The sequence below is a fragment of the Lynx canadensis genome, chromosome A2 (genome assembly GCF_007474595.2).
Source record: "Lynx canadensis isolate LIC74 chromosome A2, mLynCan4.pri.v2, whole genome shotgun sequence".
In the NCBI taxonomy this organism is placed as follows: Eukaryota; Metazoa; Chordata; class Mammalia; order Carnivora; family Felidae; genus Lynx; species Lynx canadensis.
In genome coordinates, this window is record NC_044304.2 from 129,976,125 (window position 1) to 130,000,890 (window position 24,766).

Genomic DNA, 24,766 nt, shown 5'->3' on the forward strand with positions numbered 1-24,766 from the left:
CGTGAACTCATAGTTTCTGAGTTCGAGCCCCCACGTAGGGCTCTGTGCTGACAGCTCAGAGCCCGGAGCCTACTCTGGATTCTGTGTCTCCCTCTCTCTCTATTCCTCCTCCACTAGCACTCTTTTTCTCTCTCTCAAAAATAAAGATTAAAAAAAAAAAAAAAAACTCATGTGATTAAACTGGGCCCACCTGGATGATCCAGGACAACCTCATTATTTTAAGGTCAACTGAAGGTCAACCTTAATTACATCTACAAAGTCCCTTTTGGCAATGCAAGGTCCCATACTTATGGGCATATCTCATCATATTCACTGTACTGGGGATTAGGGTATAGAATCTTCTCAGAGACCACTGAGATTCACTGCCTATTATACTTAGCACCTATTTTATTAATGTAAACTTGAGGAAATGTGACTGGTTTTTTAACAGATCCATATTGTTCAAACTTTAACAAGAATGTAACTTTTTACCCCGAACATTACTGTTTACAGTAATGGCTCAGATCAGCCCTGCTTATGTCTAATGTGGACCCCTGTACGAATCACTGGGCCAGCTTCATAAGGATATGACCAGCACAGTCACACATGAGTGAGCTCAGACCAAATACTGGGCACTTAATGCTCTGCAGCTGCCATCTTAAAAGTCTTATTACCTTGAATGTTTTAGAAGTGAAGTCCAATGGTACCTGGGTGTTTTAGTTGGCTAAGCATCCGACTTTGGTCTAGGTCATGATCTCACAGTTCCTGAGTTCAAACCCCACATCGGGCTCTGTGCTGGTAGCTCAGAGCCTGTACCCTCCTTCAGATTCTGTGTCTCCCTCTTTCTCTGCCTTTCCCCCACTCAGGGTCTCTCTCTCTCTCTCTCTCTCTCTCTCCTCTCATCTCTCTCTCCTCTCTCTCTCTCTTCTCTCTCTCTCTCTCTCAAAAATAAACATTAAAAAAAAATTTTTTTAAAGAAGTGAAGTCTGATAAGACAATGAAGCATGTGCTAGGGGGTTATTGTCTGAAAAGGAGTTTATTTCTCTGTCATTTTTGAAAAATAATTCCAATAGGTATAAAATTCTAGGCTGGAACTTTTTTTTTCCTTTAGAACTTTATAGATATCATTCAGTTATCTCCTATCTCCCATTGGTTAAGAAGCTAGCTATATTTTCCATTCTTTGAATATGTCTTCCCCCCACCCCTTTTGAAGATTTTTTTTCCTTTGGATTTCAGTGGTTTGGCCACCATGTGCCCTAAATGTGGTTTTTTAAGGTCAACTGAAGGTCTGAACTTCATTGATTCTGTACCTTCATATCTTTCATAAGTTCTGGAGAATACTTTGTCTTTATTCACATAGTGCTTCCCCCACCCCATTCTATCTCCTCCTCTTCTGCTACTCCAATCAGATGGAAGTCAGCCTTTTGCACTATGTGCTATACATACTTCTTGTACAATTCACTGTATGTCACAATCTTCTATTCCTCTGTACTCAAGTCTAGATACTTTCTAAGTGACCTTTCACCCTGGTCACAAATCCTCTCCATAGTTATATCTAATTTGCTGTCAAACTCATCAATTGAGTTCTTGTCTTCAATTATATTAGTTTGCATTTCTAGAATTCCTTTTTAATTTTTTTTATAGATTTTGATTCTCTGATGGAATTTTTCATCTTTTCATCAATTTTTAATATATTGATTATAATTATTTTCTGGCCCATATCGGATCAATCCAACAGCTAGATCAGTACAAGATTGTTTCTACTGTTTATTGTTTCATTTTGTTTTTATCTTCTTTTATCTTCTGATATCCATGGTGATTTTTTTATGGAATGCCAACTGTTGGGTACAAAAACTTGTAGAGACTCTGCATGATGTCTCTTGCTTCTGGCAAAGACAGTTAAAGTAAAGGCAGGCCACATTAAAATCAGGATTGAGTTTCAGAGGCTACATCTCAATTTTTGTAAGTTATGGTTATTTCTAGTTCTCCCTCCCAGGATGTACCCTTCAAAGGTTCCAGGTAAAAGTATGGAATATTTTACTGGGGTCCTGACTCCTCCTCCTCGAACTCTGGTTTGACTCCTTAGCAATGTAAAACCGTCAAAGATTCTGCGCATCTCACCATCTTGGCTGCCACTCTTAGGCTTCTCAGTCTCATGGCCCGTGGTGCTTACAAAATGACAAATAACCCAAGGTCAAAAGTGGCACTGAATACAGGGTGCACCTCCATGTGTTTCTCTTCACTTTATCTTTGCCCTTTGATAGAGCTATAAAGCATGTCGATTTTTTTTTTTAATACAGCTTTCTGATGCTTCTCAGTAAGGGCCTTAGTTTGAAATGAACTAATCTATCACAGATGAAAATGGAAATCAGATATTGATTGATCTTAATGGCCTGTCTTTATACGTGTACCTGTATCTTATTGGTTCCAGAAGTATTTAAAACAGGTTAACCCTACCTATGTAACAGTTTATTTTTCTGAGTTACATGCACTGCTTGAAACCTAAATTGTCTGCTTCTCCAAAATTCTAATTATTTTTCTGCTAGAATTATTATTTAAACTTATATTCAAAATGCTTCTCCTTAACAGTTCAATCTAACTCCTTACATATAACATATAACTGTATTTGGGAGCTCCTTCTTTATAAATGCTGTCCTGAACTTTTTTTTTTTTAATAAAAGTCATAGTGTTCTCAGATACTAGATTTTTTCACAGTAAAATAAAGACAGTTACAAACATAAATGCCTACTATTTCATAGAATGTTGCTTGCATAACTTTGTTCTTTGACAATTTCTAGTCATCTCTCAAAGGATACAAGATTTATGAAATGGGCTGAGCAGAAGCTATGGATATATCCTATAGTTACATTACCATAAAATCTCAATAACTCAAAACTGAAATTTATGATCACTGAAACATTTCTAAGCTATAATTTGTCTCAGAACTAAAGAAAATGTTTTATTGCACAATTAAATGTATAACAATTGTGTAGGCAGTTTATCCTACTCAAGAAAGCAAAGTGATACTAAGGACTACCTTGAAGGTATCAACTTTTTGTTTGCCTATGAGTAGCAGTTACAAAATCAGTTTAATCTATATCAATAATAGCAATAATACTTACACTGTCTCATTTTTTTAAAGTATCATCTGCAAATATACTTAGTAATGAATGCAAACTACTATGGGTAATTGAAAGTGCAAAAACTAAATTTCTCAGCAAAATAAATTACAACCTGGATTTCATTCTCCACCATTTTTACAGTCAATTAATTAGAAAAAAGAAGAAGAAGGAGAAAGAAGGAGGAGGAAGAGGAGAAGACGGAGTGAGGAGGAGGAAAGGGAGAAGAATGAAGAAGAAGAAGACGGAGGCGGATGAGTGAGTAGGATGGCAGTTAGGAGGAGGAGGAGGAGAAAAGAAATTCAATCCTCCTTATAGCAATCTTTCCTTAAAAGTCATGGTCTTGGGGCACCTGGGTGGCTCAGTTGGTTGAGCATCTGACTTTGACTCAGGTCATAATCTCACAGTCACAAGTTCAGCCCCACATAGGGCTCTGTGCTTACAACTCAGAGCCTGAAGCCTGCTTTGGATTCTGTGTCTCCCTCTCTCTCTGCCCCACCCCCCACCTCGCTGGTCTCTGTCTCTTTCTCTCAAAAATAAATACACATTAAAAAATTTTTAATAAATAAATAAAAATAAAAGTTATGGTCTTTTTAAATTTGTGTTCCTGAAACATACAATATTACACACAAACTCAGAAAAATATTTGGCTATAAACAAAAATTAAAAATGAGCACAGATTTAATAGATAAGCATCCACAATTATATTCTTCCAGCTCAACAGATAACTGGCTTTTAATACAATTATGGGTCATTATACAGTATTATCATTGCTCTAAGCATTTGTTCAAAACCTGAATTTGGTTTTTTAGCAGATTCCAATTAATTTACCTTCATGGATCAAGGGATCTTTAAAGATTTACAAGTACTCACGACACAAAGGAACTAGCACCTTTCATTTTTTTTTTCAAAGGCTCTATTCTATTTCATCTATTTCCCTGGCTGAAATCTTCATAACTCTTTGCTAACATTCACTGCTAGAGCTGTCACCATCATAGTGGCCATCTGTCAGAGAGTGGCAATTAGTTTAGCATGTCACAAAACAGCTGTGGAAACTGTATGTACACTATATGTTTATAATAATGTCTTATTTCTATTAATGAAGAGGCCACCTTTCATAAATAACTATATCATAAATTTCATTACAGAAATGGGGATAAATGATAGATGTAGAGATATTAGGGCCTGATTGGCTTCTTTGCTGAGAAAAAGTAGTGTCCTCAACCAAACCACAACCACAATATATAGAGGCTTTATAGTCTGAAGGTTAAGAACATAGGATTTGATAAAAGGCACTTTAAAACTTTGCTCTTCCAATGATTGTTTGTCCTTAAGCAAATTACTTAACCTCTCTATACCTCACTGTTCTCATATATAAAATAGGAATAACAGCAGTACCTACTTGTAGAGGGTGGTTAAAATAAGAACTCAATAAAATTGAATACAGAACTCTTGGCCCAGTGACTGGAAACAATAAAGTCATACATATTAAAACTGTAGTGGGGGTGCCTAGCTGGCTGGAGACAGTTGAGTATGTGGCTCTTGATCTTAGGGTTGTGACTTCGAGCCCCACACTAGGATTGGAACCTACTTAAAAAAGAAAACAAAAACAAAAAACCTGTTGTGGATACAGGACACAGGTTTTCTCTCTCTCGTAGATCTGTACATCTTTTTTTCTTTGTCTTTGGACCTGATCACCCCAATACTCTCACCAACACAAAGTGTTTAGCTATATTTGGGAGTCTGCCTTTGCTTCATAGCAACTAACTTAGTATTTTTCCACCCCAGACTTTAGGATCTCACATTAGCTCACCTTAGACACACTCAGGAAAGTAGCATGGTTGATGGAAAAGGTTTAGACACAGTGTTGTCTGTCCAACAGAAACAGAGTGTGTGTGTCACATGTGTAATTTTGAATTTTCTACTTGTCATGTTAAAAAAAAGAAAAAGAAACAGGTTAAGTTAATTTGAATAATGTATTTTATTTAGCTGAAGATATCTAAAATATTACTATTTAACAAGTGGCAGCAACCACTTTGGCTGCTCAATAGCCACGTTTGCCTGCTGTATGGGAGAGGACAGGTTCAGAGTCAAGGAGACCTAGATTTGCATTCTGGCTCTGCTATTTACTTGCTAAACCTCATTTTCATTGTATTAAAAATAACTATCTCCAGATATTGTTAGGAAAAATTAAGTAAAAATGGCATACACAAGTACTTAGCACAATGCCTGATATATAGAGGTACTCATGAAATGAGATTTCCCCACCCTAACCTTCTACGCTAGAACTGAACATGGTTCAATGATAGCCTTAGTTCCTTTCTTCTATCTCTACTAGAAATTTTAGGCTCTCCCCACCTTCATGACTCTTCCTCCTGGCTTCCTAGCAGCAGTAAATGTGACTGTGTGGACTTTCAGAAGCCATAGAGTCTCTTAGTCATGACCCAAGTATGTGGTCCTAAGGAACCAAATTGACTTATATGCCTGAAAGTTTCCTTCTCTGACCTGTCTAATCCACCTCTCCAGCTCTTACCACTGCCAGAGCTTCCCCAGCAACTGCCATCAACAGCAGTGCTTCTCCAGTGGAACATATATTGACCCCAACATTTCTAATGGTAAGGATTTTCCAATAAAATAACTGGCAAGGACCCTTCAAATGTGTCAAGCTGAAAGAAGGAAGGAAGGAAGGAAGGAAGGAAGGAAGGAAGGAAGGAAGGAAAGAAAGAAAGAAAGAAAGAAAGAAAGAAAGAAAGAAAGAAAGAAAGAAAGAAAGAAAAAAGGAAGGAAGGAAGGAAGGAAGGAAGGACTATCACAGATTGAGGAGACTAGAGAGACATAAAAAATAAAAATGAAATATGGGATCCTGCATAGGATCTTGGTGTGAAAAAGGACATTAGTGGGAAAACTGGTGAACTCACATAAGGTCTGCAATCAGGTTAATAGTACTATGTCAAGGTCAACTCCTCATCTCAATAATTGTACCATGGTAGTGTACCAATTTCAATTTAAGGGAGGATAAGATGATAGTCTGAGGATCTAATGGACAACACGGTGACATACTACACATACTGTATAACTATATAACTGAACATACTGTATAACTGAAATTTGCTTAGAAAGTAGAACTTCAAGATTCACACACACACAACCACACACACAGTAATATGTAAGGTAATGGATCTGTTAATTAATCAGTGGGGGGGAATCCTATCACAATGTATAACTATATCAAATCATCCCATTGTACACTTAATACCACAATTTTTATTTGTCAATTACACCATCAATAAGCTGAAAAAAATAATAAAGTTATATGGGAACTCCCTATACTATTACAATCTTTCTGAAGTCTAATATCATTTCAAAATAAAAAGTTAAAGACTTTTAATGTGGTTATTTGAAACTTTATCATGAAGGAACTTCTGTCCTGATGCATTTGTTAATTGATATATCACTGTAAATACGCTACTTATGTTAAGCCTATTGAGTAAGGCCATCACACAGGTTAATGAAAAGTCAATTCCAAGGTATAGAAAATCCACCTTAATCACCACTGTTAGTTTGCAAATCCACTAAAAGAGTATGATGTCACCTACATACACTCAGTAATACTCAGGACTTGATGACAGGAAATAATGTTTTATGTGACGAGTAATGTTATTAAATAAATATACCTTTTGATTTAACATTACTGAATAACATGCTTAAACATTAGCTCCACTGAGACCTACTTTTCACATAAAGAAAGTGACAGGAAAAGATAAGAGATGCAGAGAAGCACATTCTAACATGTACCCCTCAGATCTTCCATGCTTTAGGGAACAGCCTTGGTCAGTGAGCTCTGAACAAAACCCCCGGCAATAGAAAAGTCTGTTCTGCTACAGTATGTGTTTCTCTAACATGAATTAGCTCATAGGCAATATGAAGAATGGGTTTCAGTATAAAGCAGAAGCTGCACTGGTTTATCATTAGTGCATTGCCTCGCTAATAGAAACTGAAGGCTAAGTATACTAACAGCAGTAAGCCAGGAATTACACATTCAGTTCTTCTCGTAGAAGTGCTTATTGCAAGGTTAACCCTAATCGTTGTTCAAAAAATAGAAAGAAAGAAAGAAAGAAAGAAAGAAAGAAAGAAAGAAAGAAAGAAAGAAAGAAAGAAAAAAAGAAAGGAAGAAAGGAAGGAAGTCGACTAGTCAGTCAGTAAGTAGGTAAGTAAGTAAAATAACAATGAACAATGAGCAGAGGATACATCTCTGGTATCAGTACACTTTGTACAAAGCTTGCAATCTTTTCTCTAGTTGTAACTTCTGATGAAAATGTCCCTCTGCCCTTGAGTACGTAGACAAGCTCAACCCTTTCTTACACAGCCTTCCATCAAGGCATCTTCAGCCATTTGGTTTTAAATAAATCCTACATCTACTGCAATGTTTACTTATTAAAAATGTCATGTATTTTAAACGACACTAGCACTTTTACTGAATTGTTATTGTTTTCATTAGTGCTCTAGTTACAAAGCTGCCTAAGCCCTACTACTTTATGAAATTGCATACTGCAGTTTTCCAGAAATGCATATATAATATTATAATTAAAATGCCATATTTCCGCACCCACTGAATGTATAAAATGCTGTCCCGGGACTTTTTAAAATATAAATTATCATACTACCTTGTTTCCAAAGGTTATTTGTATATCATTGAAATTTGTTATATCAATCTGTAAACAAAATGACAAACTACATTTTAAATTTAGCCCTAATTCAAATTTAGTCACCCATGTCTTATGAGTCACATATTTTTCAAATAGATAGAGTGTTCTGATACAGTAATGATAATTAACATCTAAGTTAAAATCAGACTGGTACATTTTGTAAGAAAAGAAAATATCCAGTGTTGACATGAATTAAATATATATTAATGAACATAAATCAAACCAACATCAATCTTTGCAAATGAAGCAGTCTATAAAATGCATACAAATATAAGGACATTTAGAAAGCATTTTGCTCATAAAACTAAAAGCAGATTTTAATAATGTCTTTTATATAGTATCACATCATGCTAAAAAAGAATTTAGCAAAGACTTTGTTTCTTTCTCACGAAAAAATAACAATCATTGCTTAATGATTATTTGTTGGTAAATAATTATACCAATCACTAAGCATTCTTTTATGTAAATGGCTCCTGCTAGCAATAAGCATTATGAAAGAAAATTTGCGTTATTTGTACATAATAGAGATATAGCACATAATTAACTCATTAAAAATATAGTTCAGCCAAAGTAGTTATAATTTATTATGTCAACCCCAATTCAAATGTACTATTTTCAAATTAATTTATATATAAATATCAATTAGTTTAATATTTATATAAGAGAATACTGCTCTCTTTTTCACATAGTCCACAATATGCTAGTGTACTTTTATGGACCCATGCAACCCTGAATTTCAAGGAGCCCTTTTTTTCCAATTACCTATTCAAATTTACTGCTTAGGGATAGTCAGCATGTTTCTCACGGAAAAAAAAAAAAAAAAAAAAAACACTGCACAACTGTCTGCTTATAGTGTGACCTCTTTCACTTGGGTGGGTATCCTCTCCATCACCGACTAAGTGAGAATGTAACCTTGTCAAACCAAAGGGCAAAAGAATAATGAGCACACAACAGGCTAACCCAGCATGGAAAGGTTGTTAAGGAGGTTGCAAAAAAAGTACTCTGAATGACAAATAAAAAGCGTAGGTTAATATTAAAGAAAGCTCTCAAGAACATGAGAAGCATTTAATCCCCATCCTTGGATGTATGCCATACAAAACTCTGCTTGAATGTATTTATTTTATTAATTACTAACCAGATTTAGTTAATATGTTTTAAAATGAATCCTGATGAAACAGGCTCGAAGGAGACACATTTATGAAACATCTATTTCCACAAACCATTAGCCAAAGGTGAAGTATGAACAAGTAGATCATGTTTTGCTTTTACCACACAATTATAAATTCTCATCCAACAAAAAACAATCTTTCCAATTCAAGAACTGGAAATATAAATTGGAAGTCTTCTCCAAATGCCAGGATATTACTATCATTAAAACAAATGATAGTAACTGCTACATTAATTGCTACCCCAATGCACTAACTACCATAACAGGGAGTCATATTAAAACATTTTTATAAGTAGCTGAAACCAGAAGAAATCAGGCAAGTTCTGTTACAGTCTTCTCAGTATGAATTTACTTCTAAACCAAACAAACAAATCTCAATCTAACCATCCAAGCGTGTACTGGGACTATGTATTATATCACTGCATCAGTTATACACACTTTGACATTCTTTTTCTACATTAAGATTGGAATGAAATTTTTGTTCCTGACCAGTCATAGTACTTTAGCAGAGAAACAGTGCCACCTTTTGGTCCCAGACAAAAGCCTCCAAACTGCCTTATTTCCATTCAATTACTAATACATAAAAAATGTCACTGAATTTCATGTCACAATTATCATCTTCTAGAAATATTGTGTACCTACACAAACTAATAAAAATGAAAGTAATAAAAGAGTTGCTTCCAAGATGCGAAATTTCAAATAATCCAAACCAACACCAAATACAAGTACTCTGGACCATCAGTATAATTTCTGATCCACATTTCATTAAAAACATTTACCAAATTCGCATATCTCAATCACTGATATATTTTAGATATAAAAGAAAAATCCTTGTTTACAGCATTGTTACATTTCAAAAATGATTTTTAAAAATATATAGTTAAAATGTACCTATTAATTTAATAATTGGCAAAGATAGTCACAGCAAATTACCAGTTAAATTAGACAATTATAAATAATTTATATAAAAATAAAGAATGTTTCTGATTTACTTACACCAATGACACAATGTCACCACGTTGTACTTCAAAATTCCTCACTTTCCAGTGGTTCAAAAAGCACTACATCAGATGATTGGCTCCCTCCAGGATTCAAAGAAGGCTAAAAATAAGGAGAAAGAGACACATCTATCATTTGTATTTTTCAATCTTCATGGTTCCTTGCACTTCATAGCTCTAGTGCAGTGCAATAAAACATTTCTAATATAGTAGCTTTCAATAAATTGCTGTTCTAAAGTAACTGCCAATGATGAGTTTTCAAAAAGACTCATCAGTATTCTTCACAGGTGAACCTGGGGTGGGGGGAGGGGGAGGAAATACATTACCAATACTTATTGAAAGGAAAATGTGCTAGATATTCAAAATCTTTACTAAGCTCCAGCAAGAGGTATGAAAAGCTTTAAGAAGGATTAAAAAAAAAATGACGAAGAAGTGAATCAAACCTCCAATGGAATATTCAGACGGGATCTAATTCCACAGTAGTGCACATCACTGTTCCATTTGCGGAAAAGCAGAAATTATCTCCAATCACCAGGAAAAACACCCACATGAAGAAAAGAAGGGAGCAGAAGAAACAGAGGATGGAACAATCATGGTACATATGGGAATTTCCCACTCTGACCTCTCTTTTCTAGAGAGAAGAGGGAGTAAGGGTTGTGGTCCCAGTTTAAACCTGATAACGACCTTCATTCTAGGATTCAGATGATTCTAGATGTGCCTCAGGATCAATAGGGAAAAAAATTGAGACACATTTTGTGAGGAATTCATCTCAAGGTCAGGAACTGTCTAGGCATAAAAATTTGATTGAGGAACCATGAAGCCAGCAGGCCTGTCACTTGGACAGGGGTGCTGAAACAGCCAGTGGATAACAAGTCTGAAACCTGAGGTGGGAAGAGTGAAAATGAGAAAAGAAAAAGAAAAACTAGGAGAGCTTTCTCACCATGGACTCTCCAGGGTCTCTGAGAACGCCATGAGGGGAAACTGCAGTTTCTGCGGTTGTGGGAAAGGGCCAAACAAACCACAGCCGAGCCTCTCCATCTTCACTGACAGTGGCAGCAAGAGGAGACAGAGCCACAGCAGCCACGGCAGGAGCCAGGAAGGCCGTGGATGCCAGACCACAGCCAGCCGCCGGAACAGTAGTGATGTACTCTTTTTCAGAGATCCCTGAAATTACTTGAAGATTTCTACAAAGCAGATGTGGGCAAAGCTATAGAAGTTTTGGTGTGGGGACAATTATCATGATCTTATTTTGGACTACCCAGGGTTTTTTTTGTGGCCAAAATATATTGGTTATTTTTGAAGATCTCAAACACTCCCCACAGCTTCTACCAACTCCTTTATGTGATAATGCCTAAAATATTTCTATCTTTAGTTTTGAATTCCGGCTACTCATTTCATTTAACGAACTTACGTAAAATTCAACATGATTAAATGGACTTTGTCATGATTTCTTACCAAAAAAGGTTTTCTTCCTTATTTCTTACATCTTATTTACCTTTTCCCAGTCAACCAGCTTAAAAATCTTAGTTATCTTTTACTTCATATTTAACCAGTCACCAGCTAAGGAGGTTTTTTTTTTTATTTTCCTTCACAATATCTTTCATTTATGGCCCACCTTTTCTCTTCCTCTCCCTTCATCATACGTCAGGCACCAATTATCATATAACTTACCATGGTATCTACACTAATCAGTCTTTCACTTTCAACTCAGTCATTCACTTCACTTCAATCATTCCTTAATGATTCCATTTCTTTTGAGCTAAATGATCTTGAGCAACTTACTTAACTTTATTATGCTTCAATTTCCTTAGTGGTAAAGTGATGATAGATAGTAACTTACCTAATCAATAACAGTACACAAGAATAGCCAGTAGTCACCGAGTGCTACCATGGCACTGTTCTATTAATAAGAGCCAGACATACTGAGTGCAAGGCACTGTTCTAAGAGCTTTACAAGTTTTAACTGACTTGGTGAAATCATTCACTTAAAGTTTATAGAACAGTTCTTAACCCATAGTCAAGCTCTCAGTAATCCCTATTATTGGTAATACTACATCACAATTTTAATGAAAGGTAGTTTTGAATCCTTTCCCAGGTTCCTCCTCTGGTTCCACCCATAAGGAACAGAGCTGATGTAGTAGGATGAATCCTGGGGGCTTTTGGGGTCATGTGCTAAGGAACGCTTTGCCATCACACAGTAGGGTTAGATTAAAAATTTCGCCTTTCTGGGGTGCATGAGTGGCTCAGTAAGTTGACCTCCCAAGCTCTTGATTTCAGCTCAGGTCATGATCTCATGGTTTGTGAGAACCAAGTCCTGCTATCAGCACAGAGACTGGTTGGGATTGCTCTCTCTCTCTTTCTCTCGGTCTTTCTCTCTCTCTCTCCCCCCCCCCCCCAGCTCATGGTGCACACTCATTCTCTCTCAAGACAAATAAGTAAACTTAAAAAAATTCATCTTCCATAAGGGTTCAATCTCTCTCATTCATATTCTCTGTCTTTGAGTTCAGTATCTTGCAAGTCCCTTTCCCTTATTTCTTTGTATTTTTCCTCCTATACCACATGGTGTAATAAATGTGGCCTAGGGGGACACCATCTGAACCACAAAGAGAAAATCTCCTTCCCATTGCATTTTCATTGAGTTTGTTTCTTTTTGTCACCATCAGATTAGTGAAGAACAAAAGTGATTTAGTAATTTCTGACTGCTCTTCCTCATTCCCTTTTGTTGGTGTTTTTCAAAAGTTTGTGACCACCGTTCATAATGAGAAACATTTTACACACATGAACAAATACATAATTCTGAACAAACTTTCACAAAACAATAATTACCTTTACTACATACACCCTGATATTTTTATTCTCTCCTAATCTGTTTTTAAAATCCTATCTATAACCAACCATATTAAGTTCACATCCACTATTTGATTTTATAACCTACTAATAAATTGCAATCCACAGCACAAAAACTCATAGCTTTAGACAATTCTTCTTCAACCATTATGCCATGAAGTTTGCATTTTTCCAGAATTCTACCTTTAGCTCATTCATTCCTGCTTTTAATTTTTTTCTCTGAAAAATCTAATCAATATTCTCAGTTGTGAATACCATCCATATACCAATGACTCCTACATGCATAGTCCTAAATCACTTCCTCCTCTATACTCAATTCATAGCACTTCACACTACACACTTACATATTGTAATGTAATTTTTGTTTACCCTGACTCTACAACTAAGCAGGAAGTACATTTTATCACTATTGTAACCCCCAGTTAGATTTATACTCCAACACCAACTACTTTTCTGAGATTCTAGCACATAGCTCTATGTGGTTGCTGGCATCTCATCTGATCAAGTCATTCTCCTACTTAAGTCCTTCAGTAACTTCCCAACACTACCAACATGACTGGCTTCAAGATCAAATCAAGAAAACACATGATCTGCAGGACCCATTCAATCCCCACCTGCAGAGTTCTACAGGTTAAATTAAACCACAAGCAGGTTATCCACTGACACTTTCAAGGCATCGTATAAGAAAATATTTCTGCCTGCAATGTGTCCCCTTTTCCCACCTTGTGCCATCTGGTTAACTCATACAACAAAACAATATTGAGTCTCATGAGGCAAGGTCACAGCAATTATTCCTAATAACCCTCATCTCTCCTTCTCCCCATTTCCATCTTCAGTCTCCATTAGGTGAGCAAAACTCTCAAGTTTTCATCACAACCTGTGATCATTTCTATCACGCATATTTAAATGTGCAGTGTAATCACTGTCTTGTCTGTCTTCCAAGAGTCTATAAGCCTTTTGAGAATATGTTGTTTCTTATGTCTGTGTTCTTAACACCCAGGCATATAAGGTGATTAATATTTTCAGCAGAAAGAATTTAAAAAAAATCAATTAATTAAATTCCTAAAAATTTCCCAAATTAACATGCCCAGAAGAGAGATGATTTCGACTCCATCTCCCAATTATACTTCTGCATTCCCCCTCCTTAGTTAACAGTATCACCATTCACCTTGCTCCCCAGACTAAAATACTCTTGAGTCAACCTCAATTTCATACTCTCCCTTTGGGTCTCCCAACATCTGACTGTCCCTATGCCCAGAAAACCTTTCCCTACTTGGAAAATTCGACTTATCTCTCAAAGGACTGCTTGGATGGTGACTTTTCTCTGTGACGTCTTAAAAAAAAAAAAAAAAAAAAAAAAAAAAAAAAAAAAAAAAAAAAAAAAAAAAAAACTGAAGTTTCCTTGTAGAAAATAGGAAATTTACATCCTGGTGCTCCAAGGCCAAGGACAGAAGAATCCCCATAGACGCAAATCTTGACACCATGAATCATTTTCCCTTACAGAATCAGTCATCACCAGCTTTCTAACTCCAGTTGTTAGAACAAAAGGTAATGAGTTGTAAACAAAAAATCTATGTAGGGGAAAAAAAATCCAGAAGGAAGCATGTCTAATTTCAAACAGTAAATATTAGAATCATCAGTCGACACCTAGAAGACCTTGCCTGAGTTTTATAAAGGAAACAACAGAATTTCTTTTATCTTTCCTCTCCTCTACAAGGTTAAATTTATTCATCCCCCATCTGTGCTCCCTTAACTATTTAGGTTAACTTCAATGATAGTTCTTAAAACCTGGTTATAGGTATCTGCCTACACATATGACTCTTTCACTCAACTGTAAGCTTTCCAATTGCAGAAATCGTGTCTCACCCATGTTTGTACGCCCAGAAAAAAGGGCTGGAAAATAGTATTTCTATACCTTAAAGTTTAAAGATTGAAAAAATTTTGAAGCGTATTTAAGTAAGATGGCTCCTAAGCAATGTAGATTATCTAAACAATGTATATATTTCTTTCAATGAAAACATATTCTAGATAAGTATGGTAAGAAATCTTCGGTGTCTCATCAAGTTAGGCAATTTAAGCATTAAGAATAAAGTTGAACAGGGCTTTATTATTATCCATAGTGAAATAATGCTAACATAATATTCATTATGTGAAACAGAATAAGACAGAATAAATTTCACAATAGAATAAATTTTTTTCTTTACTGTTCATTATGAATATAATAATCACTTACCATAAAGAAAAAAATTTCTTAAATTGAGAAACTATTCTACAGTACAGTACTATAACAGCCATAGCTCTTTGTACTTCAATTTAAAAATTTATTAAAAAAGAAAAAAAAAACACTTTAGTTCCTGAGTTTTCTAAAACAACTTTTGAGAAGAAAATAATGCATTAACTTCAAAATGAAAAACTTATATGAAAATGAAGAAAATCTCATCTGGATAATGCTGTTTCAGAAAAATTAGTAAGTCATGTTATTACTTGAGAATTGTACATCTCACATTCCCTTGTGGGAATGGCAGTTTATGCTTCAGACAGAGCAAGTAATCTTTTCAATCAAAGAAGTTATACACATGAAATCTAAATTAAAAGTCATAAACTTTCAGAAACTGATGTAACCAGAGTCTATATTTTCTTGTCGTGCTGCTAATACCTTAAATCCTAGATTCCTTGAGATACATCAAAATTATAACCACTTAAAAATATAAAGTTTTTGAAGTAAGAAACCTCAGAGAATATTTAACTTAGTAGTTTCCACCTCAATTTCAAAACGTGTAACTGTGTTACATGTTCCTCTAGGAGTCAAGAGATTTCCAGTAGTAATGGGGGAAAACACTGATAATCACTGGGATTACCCACAAAGAACAAAACAAACCCCACAGTTGCTCTGCCCATCTTTTCTTCAGTGACTTGCATCTTCAAACTCCACTGATTTGTGGGCTTCTACCAAGGTGCATTAAGGCTAAACATCAACAACTTAGAGAGTCTTTTGGATAGCCCTTGCTCTCAAGATAGAAAACTGTGGTCACATGTTGGCACCATTTCCTCACTAGCCAGATTACCTTAAACAAATCATTTAACCTTTCCATGCCTCATTCCCGCATCTATAAAATGGGGATTGCACTACCACCTACATCATAGGGTTGTTACAAGAAATAAATGAGAGTGTCACAAAACGTTAACACAATGCATGATACAGAGTAAAGAGTCAACAAATTAAGATGATGAAGATGGGGGGGGGGGGCACGCCTGGGTGGCTCAGTCGGTTCAGTGTCCGACTTCAGCTCCGATCATGATCTCACAGTTGGTGAGTTCGAGCTGTGCTGACAGCTCTGAGCCTGGAGTCTGCTTCAGATTCTGTGTCTCCCTCTCTCTCTGCCCCTCCCTTGCTCGTGGTCTGTCTCTCTCTGCCTCTCAAAAATAAATAAAAGTGTTAAAAAATTTTTAAATAAGGGGCGCCTGGGTGGCGCAGTCGGTTAAGCGTCCGACTTCAGCCAGGTCACGATCTTGCGGTGCGTGAGTTCGAGCCCCGCGTCAGGCTCTGGGCTGATGGCTCAGAGCCTGGAGCCTGTTTCTGATTCTGTGTCTCCCTCTCTCTCTGCCCCTCCCCTGTTCATGCTCTGTCTCTCTCTGTCCCAAAAATAAATAAACGTTAAAAAAAAATTTTTTTTTTTTAAATTTTTAAATAAAAAAAAAAAGATGATAAAGATGGTGCTAGCAACAACAGAACAACAACAACAACAAAATCAATTACAGTTATTTCTGTAAAACTCAAGGTAAGATTAAACCTTTACATGTTGTCCTGAATGTTTTTCCTTTTAAATACTAAACTGGAAGTCTTCAGGCTGAAAATTCAACCCTTTATTTCTAAATTCTTGATGGATTATTTCTTCATTTCCTTTAAGCAAGTGAAGTCAACACTTTGATTTTGGATCTCAATTGTCCGGCTTTTAGGAATTAATCCCCCCAAAATTCAAGGTGCACAACTATTTAGTTAAAAATATTTTCTATAAAAACATGATGTTTTAACTTATTATTTTTAAACATACACACGTATACATACATATATAAAAATATATCCATTAAAAATCTAAGTCATTAGCTCTGACTGATGAGATTATGGTTTCCTTTTCTGTCTTTTTTTTCTTGGGTGGGGATTTTTGTAACATTAAAGAAGTTTATGGTATGCTTTGTTCTGACCTAGGTATTGTATCTTTCATTCTAAGAAAGATAACATAAGTCAGCAGATTTCAACAGATGTTAATAAATTATGCTAAAACTAGAAATAGCAGATTTCAAACCTGCTTTTGGAACAAGTACAACACAGCATTTGTGCTTTAATGCTATCTCTGATCAAAGACTATGCTGAAGGATTTTTATTCCTCCTACAAACAAATATTATTGTCAAGGCATCCTAAATTCTCAGCTTGTGTCCAAGTTCAAACCATATGACAGTTTTGGGGGAATTTACGTCTTGGTTTAGAAAAATAAAACTCCCCTAGAGAACTGAACAGAGACATGATGGATTTCTTACCTTGTAAGATTTAGCCACAGCCATCAATCAGTAAATGATATTATTCGATTTTGATTTTTTCTATGAATTTCTTATTCATGTTTTTGCACATTTTTTTAATTAAAATAAAAAACAAATTCACAGCCTATAATTCACTACCTATTGTCTACCAACAAAGCTGGTTTTAACCTCATTTCTCTAGCTCTTTCAACCCCATCAGGCCTATAAAGAGCACCATCTACCCTGGCTATATACAATCTAAAATGTTTGAATATTAAATATTATGCTTTCAGTGAGATGGTCCCCAGTTGCAGCCATGAGGAACCAATAGTAGCCCTCAGATTTCTTTTGAAGAGAAATGATGATTTCTTTTTTAAACTGCAGTGCTGGCCAAGAAGCATGAAGTATAGTTAAAATAAATATGTATTCTGATTATAGACTTATTATTACTATGAGAAGCCACACTTTTGAAAGAATGTGGATAAAATGGTCTAAAATGTCATCTCCCTTCCCTTGCTATTGAGGCTTGTAGAGCTCCTGGATTTGTCTCACTAGGTGTACAAAATAAAATGGACTATAACTGTACCCAAATCTGCATGAAGATTTAAGTTAGAAATGGACCATTCCTTTCAGTTAAAGGAAACCTATTATCCCTACTCCTTAATACTTGACCCCCTTCAATGACCAACCATCTAATTCAAAAATTATTCAAACTTCTGTCCTTAGGGCCCTTAACCTGACAAGGCTATTAAAACCTAGAGTCACACATACATTACACTTGAGTGCTAAAAGGAGGAAATTCAAATCATCAAGCATCTCAGGAAATTTATACTTATTAAACCCTAGTTATATCTGACACTTTATTAATAAGTACAGAATGATGGGTTCTTCATGCCTGCTGCAGTTTCCAGAGGCTCCCCCACAGGAGCATCTGGCAATATCATGAAATTCCCACTAGAAATCCCTTCTTACAGAGTCACTTTAGAGCTCTGGCCTAGTCCAGTCACCCCACCTTGACCAAACAGTCCTGGCAGCCTCTTTCTGCTCACGTGTAGACTCTGGACAGGTCCCACATGAGCTGGGAAAGAGATAGACTCCCCACATGTCCAACTTAAAGAACAGGGGGGTGAGAAGGGGTGCCTTCATGAAGGATGTGAAGCTATAAAAATTGTGCTCTCTTTCACATGTTCAACTCTTCATCCCTGAAAAACTACTGACTTCCAACTCTGCCAGGTACTGTGCTAGACAATGCAATTCTTCACCCGTGCGAATCCAGATATGGACCTAGTTACATCTTATTCAGGGATCTGAGAGCCTTTTTAAAAAAATAACTTTGTTTTAATCACATCCTCTTTCTTACAGACATACAGTTCTTCAGCATTCCCCACTTAAAATTGGAGTGAATATATTCTTCCTCTTTTTGTTTTTACTGCATGAAATTTCATTCACATAAAAATGACCTGTATTTCTGTAGATACTACACTTCTTATTTTTTCTTTAAAAAGCAGGCCCTTAGAGCTCTATTAATACAATTTTTAAATGAACATACACCATATTAATTTAACTTGGAAGTATAGTGAGTCGCTAATTTTTCATTCTCCTAACCTCTGGATGTATTACCTATGTACTAGAGAGTGACACATCACAATTTAACAGGCACTCTCTTCTATTGCTTGTACAATAAAAAATCTTTACAAACTATCTAAAAGATAATTTGCCAAAATGTATCTAAAGTCTTTAAACTGGTCTTATCCTTAGACCAGAAAATGCCACTCTTAGAAAATTATCCTAAGGAAATGGTAAAAAAAAAATATATATATATATATATATATATATATTCACACACACACAAACATATTCATCATATATTATTTATAATAGCTAATTGAGCTAATCTTAGTACCAAGGGAAAACATTAAATGGTTAAATGATATGGTATGGGGATACTAAAAGACATTAAAAATCATACTGCAAATGTATGGCCAACTAATCTTTGACACAGCAGGAAAGAATATCCAATGGAAAAAAGAGTCTCTACCAAATGGTGCTGGGAGAACTGGACGGCAACATGCATAAGAATGAAACTGGACTACTTTCTGACACCATATACAAGAATACACTCAAAATGAATGAAAGACCTAAATGTGAGACAGAAAACCATCAAAATCCTAGAGGAGAAAACAGGCAACAACCTCTCTGACTTTGGCCACAGCCAACTTCTTATTTGACATGTCTCTGAAAGCAAGGGAAATAAAAGCAAAAATGAACTACTGGGACCTCATCAAGATAAAAAGCTTCTGCAAAGCAAACAGTCAACAAAACTAAAAGGCATCTGATGGAATAGAGAAGATATTTGCAAATGACATATCAGATACAGGGTTAGTATCCAAAATCTATAAAGAGCTTATCAAACTCAACACCCGAAAAATGAATAATCCAGTGAAAAAATGGGCAGATGAATAAACATTTTTCCAAAGAAGACATCCAGATGGCCAAGAGACACATGAAAAGATGCTCAATATCACTCATCATCAGGGAAATATAAATCAAAACCACATTGACATACCACCTCACATCGGTCAGAGTGGTAAAATTAACAACTCAGGAAACAACAGGTGTTGGAGACGATATAGAGAAATGGGAACCCTCTTGCAGTGTTGGTGGGAATGCAAACTGATGCAGCCACTCTGGAAAACAGTGTAGAGGTTCCTCAAAAAATTAAAAATAGAGTTACCCTATGACCCAGCAATAGCACTACTAGGAATTTATCCAAAGGATACAGGAGTGCTGATTCATAGGGGCACATGTACCCCAATGTTTATAGCAGCACTATCAACAATAGCCAAATTATGGAAAAAGCCCAAATGTCCATCCACTGATGAGTGGATAAAGAAGATGTGATATATATACACAATGGAATATGACTCAGCAATAAAAAATAATGGAATCTTGCCATTTGCAAAAATGTGGATGGAACTGGAGGGTATTATGCTGAATGAAATAAGTCAGTCAGACAAAGGCAGATACCATGTTTTCACTCATATGTGGAATCTGAGAAACTTAACAGAAGACCATAGGGGAAGGGAAGGAATAAAATAGTTATAAACAGAGTGGAAGGCAAACCCTAAGAGAGTCTTAAATACAGAGAACAAATTGAGGGTTGATGGGGGTGGGGAGGGCAGGGGACAGGGAAAATGGGTGATGGGCATTGAGGAGGGCACTTGTTGGGCTGAGCACTGGGTGTTGTATGTAAGTGATGAATCACGGGAATCTACTCCCAAAATCAAAAGTACACTGTATACACTATATGTTAACTAACTTGACAATAAATTATATTTTAAAAAATCATACTGCCAAAAAATTTTAAAGATATTTGGATATGTTTGGTGAAATAAATTAGGTGAAAATGTAATACATTTAAAAAACAACTAATTAGTGTGATCCACTATAGAGAAAGAAGGGAGAGAGAGAGAGGGAGGGAGAAAGGGAGGGAAATTGTACAGAAAAGGATGATAAGAATTTATAATGGTTCAGAAATGCAAACTGAAGTTAAAAGCCTGGGCTTAAATCTGTAATTTTCTTTGAGTCTCTTAAGGTTTGTTTCTCTCTCTCTCTTTTTCCCCCTCCCATATATTCATCTGCTTTGTTTCTTAAATTGTACATATGAGTAAAATCATATGGCATTTGTCTTTCTCTGACTTATTTCACTAAGCGTAATACACTCTAGCTCCATCCACATCATTGTAAATGGCAAGATTTCATTCTTTTTGATGGCTAATATTCCATTGTATATCTATACCATGTCATCTTTACCCATTCATCAGTTATTGGACATTCGGGCTCTCAATAGTTTGGTTATTGTTGGTAATGCTGCTATAAACATCAGGGTACATGTACTCCTTCAAATCTGTAGTTTTGTATCCTTTGGGTAAATTCCTAGTCATGCTATTGCTGGATCATAGGGTAGTTCTACTTTTAACTTTTCGAGGAACCTCCATTCTGTTCTCCAGAATGGTTGCAGCAGTTTGTATTCCCACCAGCAGTGCAAGAGAGTTCCCCTTTCTCCACATCCTCACCAATACCTGTTGTTTCTTGAGTTGTTAATTTTAGCCATTCTGACAGGTGTCACGTGGTATATCATGGTTTTGATTTGTATTTCCCTGATAATCAGTGATGTTGAGCATGTTTTCATGTGTCTCTTAGCTATCTAGATGTCTTCTTTGGAAAATGTCTACTCATGTCTTCTGCCCATTTCTTCACTGGATTATTTGTTTTTTAGGTGTTTAGTTTGATAAGTTCTAGAGGGGTGCCTGGGTGGTTCAGTCGGTTAAGCGTCCGACTTCGGCTCAGGACATGATCTCGCGGTCGTGAGTTCGAGCCCCACGTCGGGCTCTGGGCTGACAGCTCGAAGCCCGGAGCCTGCTTCGGATTCTGTGTCTCCCTCTCTCTCTGCCCCTCCCCCACTTTCACTATCTCTCTCTCTCTCTCTCTCAAGAATAAACATTAAAATTTAAAACATATATCAAATGTGATAAGTTCTTTATAGGTTTTGGATACAAATGCTTTATCTGATATGTCATTTGCAAATATCTTCTCCTATTCTGTAGGCTACCTTTTAGTTTTGTTGATAGTTTCCTTTGCTGTGCAGAAGTTTTTATCTTGATGAAGTCCCAACAGTTCATTTTTGCTTTTGTTTCCCTTGCCTCAGGCAACATGTCTAGTAAGAAGTTGCTGAGGCCAAGGTCAAAGAGGTTGCTGCTTGTGTTCTCCTCAAGGATTTTAATGGTTTCCTGTCTCACATTTAGGTCTTTCATCCATTTTGAATTTTTTTTTGTGTATGGTGTCAGAAAGTAGTCCAGTTTTATTCTTATGCATTTTGCTGTCCAGTTTTCCCAACAACATTTGTTGTTGTTTTAATGTTTATTTTTGAGAAAGAGAGAAAGCATGAGCAGGGGAGGGGCAGAGACAGAGGGGGACAGAGGATCCAAAGTGGGCTCCATGCTGATAGCAGCAAGCCTGATGGGAAGCTTGAACTCATGAACTGTGAGATCATGGCCTGAGCCAAAGTCAGATGCTGAACCCACTGTGCCATCCAGGCACCCCTCAACTCCATCTGTTGAAGAGGTCTTATTTCCATTGGATATTCTTTCCTGCTTTGTCAAAGATTAGTTGACCATATAGTTGTCGGTTTTGTGGGTTTTCTACTCTGTTCCATTGATCTATGTGTCTGTTTTTGCACCAGTACCATAGCATCTTCATGACTACAGCTTTTTAATATAGTTTAGAGAACAAACTGAGGGTTGATGGAGGGAGGTGAGCAGGGGATGGGCTAGTTGGGTGATGGGTATGAAGAAGGGTACTTGTTAAGATGAGCGCTGGGTATTGTATGTAAGTGACGAATCACTGAATTCTACTCCTGAAGTCAATATTGCACTGTATGTTAACTAACTAGAATTTAAATAAAAATTTGAAAAGAAAAAAATAAGGTATTTTTTAACAAATCAATATCTCTTCTCCTGTTTTGTCATCTGTAAAATGTTTAGTAATAATACCTTCATTACAGGGTTGTGGGGGATACTAAATAAATTATTATATTTAAAGTGAATATAATGCCCAAATATATTTAAAGTGAATCTAATGCCCAAAATACAGTGATCATTCAATATTTCCCAACTATTATTATTATAGAATATCATCTTAAAATTAACTAATTCTGGAAGGTGATGTAAATTATTTTTATTTTGAGTATTTTTCTATTTTTTTCCAAGTTTTCTTCAATTATTATGCAATGCCTTAGAGTAAGAACAAACTAATTTTTTAAAGATAAAAACCATCTGATTTTTACATCCTTTTATTACAAATATTTATGAAGTGTGGTTTCTTCTTTAACAAATTCTTCAGTGTTTGAGCATCCCCTTAATTCAGATCACTATAACTAGACTGCAAACTTTCTGGTTCAGTGCAATACTGCAATAACTATAAAACACTACCGTTAAATATGTGTATGGTGTTTCCATAAAACAGATATTGAGTTAGCTTTTTAAATTAATAGCTCTAATTAATCATGACAAGATATAGATCATGTATAATTAATAAGATATAAAATTTATATAAATTAAAATTTCTACATATTATCACAAAGACAGATTGTTATATGTAATATAAGCCAACTACATGGATACATCTATAGATTGGCACCAAGATATATCTATACACTGACAAATCCATAACTTCCTCATAAAATTGAATAAAGCTTTCTTAGTCACTAGTAGGTCCTTCTCCATTGCCCAAAAGAATCTCTCTAATTTATCCCCTAGCCTAAAAAAAAGTTCCTAGTAAGGTACATAGCAACTGAAAAAAAGTGATTCAACAAATAAAATGTTTTTAAGAGGCTGCTTGGATTTCCCTAGGTGTACTTAACTGCAAAGAAGCCAAATTCCCCAACAGATAGAACATACCAATCCATATACTTCACTTGTACAACATTTGTGAACAAATCTGTGAAGATGAGAACATGGATTTGAGATCTTTAGCTCCTCACTGTTGAACTCATGTGGAATCCTTCGGGTGAAGAGAAAAAAAAAAAAAACATCCTCCCTTTCTAGCAATACAAAAGTGTATCAGAAATTTTGATCCACAGGACTCCTGAATTACATGAATCAAAGTGATCAGAACTAAAGGGTTCAACTGTGTAGGAAACAAATAACATATCAAAAGGACAGATAAAAGACAAAAGTATGTAGTCCTTATACTACTTATTTATACAATTATTGATACAAAATAAACATTCTAAAACCTAATACAAAATCATTTATTTGCTCTTGATTTTGCAGTTTCAGGTATGCTTAGCTAGGCTGTAGTCAACCAGTCTGACTGGAGATCACTCAGGCAGCTACAACCATAGAGATAGTACTGGTCCCAAAGGACAAACTCTACAAGCTCTTGTTATAAGCAAGCATCTAACAAGCCTCTGTTTGCATGTTGTTTCCTGTAATTCCATTGGCCAGAGGGACTAATTAATATGGCCAAATCAAGAGTCAGGGTAGGGGACTACACAAGAGCTTGGTTACCAAGAGGCATGACTCATGACAGTTGGTGGTGGATGAGAGGACATTAATGTAACAATCTCTCAAAGTCCGTTTGCAAAAGGATCAAAGTCCATGTATGAGGATCCTACGGTAGACTTCAAATGCAGTTCATCTTGAATCACAGGCTTATGAAGCAAAAAGACAAGTTATCTGTCCCCCCAAACACCCAATATGCAATGGAAAGACTGGCACAGGATAACCACAATAGATTTTTCAAAAAGAATCAGAGAATTACAGAAGTCATTTGTCCATATCAAGTCTTAAATTCAGCTGCAGATGTCAGGGACTCCTACCCTTGGGACAGGAATGTTCTTTCATTAGGACTCATTTTATTATCTGCAATGG

At 36.0% G+C, this 24,766-nt stretch overlaps 1 protein-coding gene across 1 annotated transcript in view; it reads right to left on the reverse strand.

Moving 5' to 3' along the window:
• The window catches only part of IMMP2L (inner mitochondrial membrane peptidase subunit 2), an 885,960-nt gene that overhangs the window by 797,878 nt on the left and 63,316 nt on the right, over positions 1–24,766 (reverse strand). The window contains 2 exon segments of the mRNA XM_030308243.1: positions 9,969–10,027; positions 10,029–10,073. Coding sequence (XP_030164103.1) covers positions 9,969–10,027; positions 10,029–10,073 — 104 coding nt within the window.